Raw genomic sequence first — 6,513 nt, 5'->3', positions numbered from 1 at the left:
CACCAACACCCCAGTACACGTCACAAAGGGGCGCGCTGGGCTGGATAGAGATCTCGCTATAGCTCACATGCTGACTGCAAAGGTAGGCCTTTTATACACATGTATTATTTACGTGTTCATATTCGTATTTTACCCATACATTGTTCACGTAATGTACATTTTAACCTATTGAATACTCTAATATGATCATAATTTCTGGTAGCAGTAAGAATTTATAGAATTGTTATCTTTTCTCCATCGTCATTCTTGCCATTACCATTTCTGCTGTTGTATGAAAATGGATGAAGAAGATGAATGAGAAATTCTCGTCTTTCACAGGCTGCAGTCAGTCCATACGTGACGAACGTTTTGGAATCGATGTTCAAGTTCCCACAAAAATATCCGCTCCCGGTCAGATATCTCTTCGACACCTTTGACGAGGTGGCTAGAGAATATGCAGTTGGCAGTAATACCAACGTGGCGGAAAGATGGAAAAGGAATTGGTAATGAAACATTGATATAGCGTAATTTGATAAATGTGTGGATTATCTAACTGTAACCCTATGTTTCCAAAACTCGTGTTCTCAAGGCCCTGAAAATGCATCTGGGCCGATCAACTTTATTTTAACCGTGATAGTGTGTTAAAAGACCATATGGAAACAGTAGCAACAGTGACCATAACCTTGAATACCTTTACGATCAATTACCTATGCGTTCTTCATTATTGTGCAGGTTTTGATGTTTTTTTTTTCACAGTGGGGCCATTAAGATTCCAATCCTTTCCTTTCTTTCACGCGTAATTAAGGGTGAATCACTTCACATGAATGAGCGCTCAACTTCAAAACCTCTCTCCGGTAGACCTGTTGCAATTCCTGGAGGAACATTGAATATTTATGACTTCTTATCAACCTCCAGCTTTGTATCTTCGCTATTAGAATGTCACCTTAATTCAGAAATTCAATTTGATGACTTTTAATCGGTTTTGTCTTACCGACATTTCGGCTGATACCGATGTTATTAAGACATTCACCATTCAAGAACTTCAGTGGGTATTTGGGGGGATCGCCTTCGATAACTTCCGTGCCGACGCACTGTATCGGCGTTCTGAAAAATTAGTGTTACGTACACTTAAATTTCAGGCATTTTACATGAAAATGCTCTTTCTGATTCCTTCCAGCTTGACGCAATTCTGGGTGGGGCTTCTCACCAGCATTCCTTCTCTGTTCAACATGCCGAGGTCAGACCCAGCGGATCAATGCCTGGACGTGCTCGTTGACGCCATCAACCACGCGTTGAAAGACGAGCCACCTCCAGAGGTTCGTCCGCCTTGGTCTCTATGTTTGTAACAGCAACGGTTGCTAATCCCGAAAATGAAATGGTTTATCGAGCATGCCGAAGGCTGAAAATAATCCTCCTGTCATTCTTATTGTGTCATGAACTTAAAATGAATTAAAATGAAATTGTGTTGGAACCATAAATGCTGACGTGAAAAATATTTATCTAGTAATAGCGTACAAAATTCGAAGAGAAGTAACCCCGTATAATTCTTTGCATTGGCGAATGAATATAGAATATAAACGTCATTTAGCTAATAATGAACGGTGATGACAATAGTTTCTGTGCTTTTTGCCACGTTACACATAAATTCCGTATGGACTTTAAAGAAAGTTTCGGCGATGGTCTGAAACCGACTAATACCCCTTTCCCGCTGAAGAAAATCTTCCCCGGGGGCACCTGGGGGCACCCGGGGAACCCCGCAGTGTGAAAGGTCACTCGATTGAAACCTAGGGGAAGCCTAGGTGAAACACCGATGAAATTTTGGGCAATTTTTACCCGAGAAGCGTCCTGGGTAAACACCGATAGTTCAACGGGAAATCACCCGGTGGTTCACCGAGAGCGCCCAGCGTGAAAGGTTGTCTCGGTGAACCACCGGGGAAAATATGCAGATTATGTCAAAGGTCATGTTTTGTTTCTGGTCATGCACACGTTTTCAGCTAGCTAGCGCGCACTCGACCTCCCAAAGCCACACACTAGGAAGGGTACTAGTAATTCGTGTTTGTAAACATACACACGACACTACATAGTAGCCGGGGGTGGTATTCTGAAATCTTTCCTAGGAAGAAATTTCTTCCTAAGTCAGGATTTTTTCCTAAGTGGTATTCTGAAAATCTTCCTAAGTTTCTTCCTAAGTAGACTTAGGAAGAAACTTAGGAAGGGGGCGGGAATATGCAAATTTCTGACTTAGGAAGAAGTTGGTATTCTAGAATGCACTTAGGAAAGAATTTTAGGAAAATATTTAGGAAAGCTCCACCCCTGTCCTAAATACGTTGTTAAGAATAGCAAACTGCAAGCATCGTGATAGGCGCGCTTGTCAGTCATTGCGCGCACATGTACTTTGATGCGCGAAATGAGCGTGAGAAAGGGGACATGCCGCGCCATCGTGTATTTGACCCTACGTCATAGTAATATGCGATTGTCATTGGCAGACATCGGTTAGTTCCTTATGATACGGCATTTCGTATTGGCTTAGGAAAGGACGTGGGCGGGAATAAGGATGGCCTAATTTGCATTAAGAAGTGCCTAGGAAGAAATTTCAGAATACCAATTTTGTCTTTCCTAGGCACTTCCTAAGTTTCTGACTTAGGAAGAAACTTAGGAAGAAACTTAGGAAGATTTTCAGAATACCACCCCGGGTTCACACGTACACCAATTAGCGGGATACAAATCTCGAGATTTGCATCGCGATCGTCATCCCGAGTTTTTTTGCACGTGTGGACAGAAAAAACCCGAAAATTAGCGGGATAAGCATCGCGATGCTAATCCCAAGAAATCTTGCGCTGGTTCCTCAATTAGCGGGATAATTGGCCGCGCGCTGGTACGTGTGAACGGTCGGGATTAGAATCTCGAGTTTTTATATCCCATCATGCTATGCGCACATCACAACAGCGAGGCCTCTGCGAAGAGGTCCTTCACCTCTGTGGAGCACAACAACAACAGCGCGCGAACCACACCACTGACGCGTAAAAGACAATGGACAAAGGTAAGTGCGCGCAGGCAGTGATAGAGAAGGCGCTGTGTGACCCACTTTGCAGGCTTTGCTGTTATCTCTATCGGCAATTAGCGGGATAATTTGGTACGTGTGGACGCTCGCCAAATTAGCGGGATACCGATCGCGATCGTCATCCCGCTAATTTGTACGTGTGAACCCGGCTAGTATGTCGTTTCGTGTGCAATGTGGCGTTCACAGTGCGACGGCATTGTTTTGCATCGTGCTGTGCATTGTATTGTTTAATTAGCACGCCGTGTATACAAAGCTGATATAGGTTTACAGTGTATTTGATCGATTTGATGCTTCCTCCTTCTTCGTCTTCCTCTAGTGTCTAGTAAAAGTCTGATACAGTCCGCCTCTTGCTTGATTTCTTCGTATTTTGTGCTTTTCTCGTCAAGTGCTGGGTTTACAGTGTGCAGGAGAAATCCGTTGACGTTTTGTGCTAGCTGTTAAAATTTGAGGGAATTTTGCAAATGGCTGGAGCGTGGACCAAAGACGAAGAGAGACTGTTACTTCAATTACGTAGCGAGGCAGCAGTGAACGAAGAACTGAGCGGGACGTCGGCTGACGTTGCCGCGTACTCGTCCCTCCTCCGAAAACTTGCTGAACATGGGATCGAAAAAAACAAATCGCAGATGCACAACAAACTCAAGTACATACTGTACATAAGATCACCCACGTTGCGAGCAGAAAACCCGTCTAAAGGAAAGTTTCACCGAGAGCACTGTGAAACGACGGCACTGAAACTTTCACCGAGAGGTTCCCCGGTGAATTCACCGGCGAACCTCTCGGTGGTTCACCGAGACGGGCAGCGGGAAAGGGGTATAAGAAATAAATGAAAATGTTTTAGTTCATGATCTGCGTCACCGTCTTGATCCAAGAATTTTCAGAAACAGTGATTATCATCACGCACTAGGGGACGTTCAAGATTTTACTACACAACTCCTCAACCAATGTCCAGGATGTGTCGTCAGAAAACTCAGGTTAACCTCTCATAGATACTTGTTAACGACTCAAAATTCGATCTTTGTTTTAGCAATACTTGAATCTCGAGACTCAAAATGGTAATATCAATACTGTTCGTGAAAATTGGGATAATAATCATATGGATATGACACAATACGTTTGGGGAAAATGAGCTGTATACAGGGGAGGTCTATGTGTAGCTAGCTCGATCCGAGCTCCGTTATTATTTTCATTGAGAATAATTTCATGTACTAATTATAATCATACTTGATACATTGTACCATTTCAAATTTAGACTTCAAAGGTACAGCCTTACTTCGGAGATTACGCGCTCCAGTCGCGTATGGTGTCCTCCTTCTGCAACGGCGTGGCAGGTCTGCCCCAAGTACGCCAAACAAAGTTGTTCAGTGCCTGCGCCTCTGTCACAAAGGTACTCAAACATTGAAACCTCGATAGGAAATTTGTCTTTCTTTTCACCGCGTACTCATAACATATCCTGCGATAATCCATGGATGTTGATTTCTTCAGTTCCTTCTCCGACCCCAAACGCTTCCAGCTGATAAAGAGTAGATGCCATGTGGCTAATCTGCTCTGGAGTTTATCATGAAGGGCGATGATATTCTGGTATCAAAACGACCGCCCTCCCCATTTTGACAGGTGTCCGGGAGAGTTATCGCGCTGGAATATAGTTTGATGTGTACAAGCTGCGCTTTTGAAATGACGCAAGAAAAAAAAAATCATTATCATTATATTCTTAAGATACATTTATGGAAAGGTGATGTTGATTGTTGTAAGTAGGACGTAATTGTGATAATTAATTGGTAATAAGTGCAGCATTTCCTTTGCGATGGAAGTGCTGCCATAACGAAGTATAAATGAACACCTAGAAGATATATTCATGAAAAATTTAATGTAGAGTCAGTTTGTTCAAGAAAGGAGATACTTGTGAGACGATCATCTTACACTCATTTTCAATGACTTATATAAAAAAAAATACAGTGTATGTGATACTTCAGACATGCATACGATGCTTTTCGTAAGCAAAATCATATCAAACCTTTTACAAGTTTAAACTTAACCCCGCCAACTCTACCGGATCGAGCCATATGAAAAGATACTGAAAAAGAAAGGAAACACAAATTAATGATGAAATCAAATAATATGGACGTAAAAGAAATGTATGATTAAACAGAATCTAAATATGTGATAATGCAATGATTATACTTTACGAATCTATTTACTTACTGAACGTTGAATGTACCGTATTAATAGTAACAAATTGATTATGATGCTGAACTTTGTCATTAACTGAACAAATTTCACTGTTGAAACAGGAGTTCAGAGGGCACTTCAGCCATCATGCCGCACTCCTGCAGCTCTTTAACCTGACCAAACACGACCTGCAAGACATGCTTTAGTGAGCACACAAGACTTCTGGCCGTCGGCTTCATTAGCGTCAAAGCATCACTTCAATACAAGTTCACTATAAGACAAGACATAATTTGTGACCCTGCACCTCGAAACAAACAAAAAGTCGCCAGACAGGAATTTTTAGTTCAGACCATATTCTGAAAGAGCAGACTTTAAGCTTTAAAATGATGTATAACTCAAATCAAATGGACTCTCCTAACCTATCTAAATATTGGAAAGAAAGCACAAACTCAGGAAAAGTGTGAACTGAGAAAAGAGGCTCTGAAGTACAGTGTCTATTCAAGCGCTTAATCTTTACCAAACCGTGCTGGCTGTGCGATGAATGGGACAAAAAACAGGAAGTAAACCACCTGAGTAACAACAATGAAGAGATTATCAAATTAAGCTGAAATTTAAGCATGCCTCTGAAACACATTCTGTCCACAATTAATGTCAACTTTCAAAGCAGTAGCACTATCCCTCTAAAAGTTATTAGAGTTGAAAGTGAAGAGTGTGGACAAGATTTCTCAGAAATGAAAAAGGGATTCTAAAGACACACCTAATCACACTATTCTCCAAAAATGTTCGAGATAACCTGCTAAAAAAACACACTTTCCTGCCCGTTTTATGATACCAAATTTTAGCATAATGTAAAAGAAGACCTGCTCTTTCAGAAAATATGAAAAAGTCAAGTTTGGCTAGGTTGACCCATTTCACTTATTTTCAGTCTTCAAGCAAAATCAGTGTGTGCGACTTTATGTTCGTTTTGAGGTGCACGGTCACATTTTGTTCTCTCTATATCCCATTTGTGTACATCAATGTATGGATTCGTACCAGTGCAGTGTCAGAGTTTCATATAGCAAGGTCCGCGTCGTACTAATAATTAGGGAGCTTTAGATTTTAGACGCGCGGACGTTCAAAGGAAAAAAAATGATCTGAGCTTGCGCAGTAGCGCGCGTAAAGTCAATCTATTTTTAGCTTGCGTCGCCTGAGTTGTTTACTACGCGTACTGGGCTATTTTCACGTCCGCACAGTTTGCAACGTAGACAGCTACTTCATGCACTGATCATATGGGGGCGCGATTTTATTTTTTAATACGTTGCGTCCCA

General features: G+C 41.8%; 1 protein-coding gene across 1 annotated transcript; it reads left to right on the top strand.

Annotated features, from left to right (window-relative positions):
• Positions 1–357: 357 nt before the first annotated feature.
• On the top strand, positions 358–5,412 carry LOC139734024 (plexin-B-like). Its single transcript, XM_071644831.1, has 4 exons — positions 358–482; positions 1,157–1,295; positions 4,290–4,379; positions 5,329–5,412. The coding sequence occupies exons 1-4, from the start codon at positions 358–360 to the stop codon at positions 5,410–5,412; spliced, it is 438 nt and encodes a 145-aa protein (XP_071500932.1).
• The last annotated feature ends 1,101 nt before the right edge of the window (positions 5,413–6,513 follow it).

Source organism: Diadema antillarum, unplaced genomic scaffold, assembly GCF_040938485.1.
Source record: "Diadema antillarum isolate AM-2024a unplaced genomic scaffold, OU_Dant_1.0 seq00000507_RagTag, whole genome shotgun sequence".
NCBI classification, from domain to species: domain Eukaryota; kingdom Metazoa; phylum Echinodermata; class Echinoidea; order Diadematoida; family Diadematidae; genus Diadema; species Diadema antillarum.
This window is presented reverse-complemented; position numbering and strand designations above follow the sequence as displayed.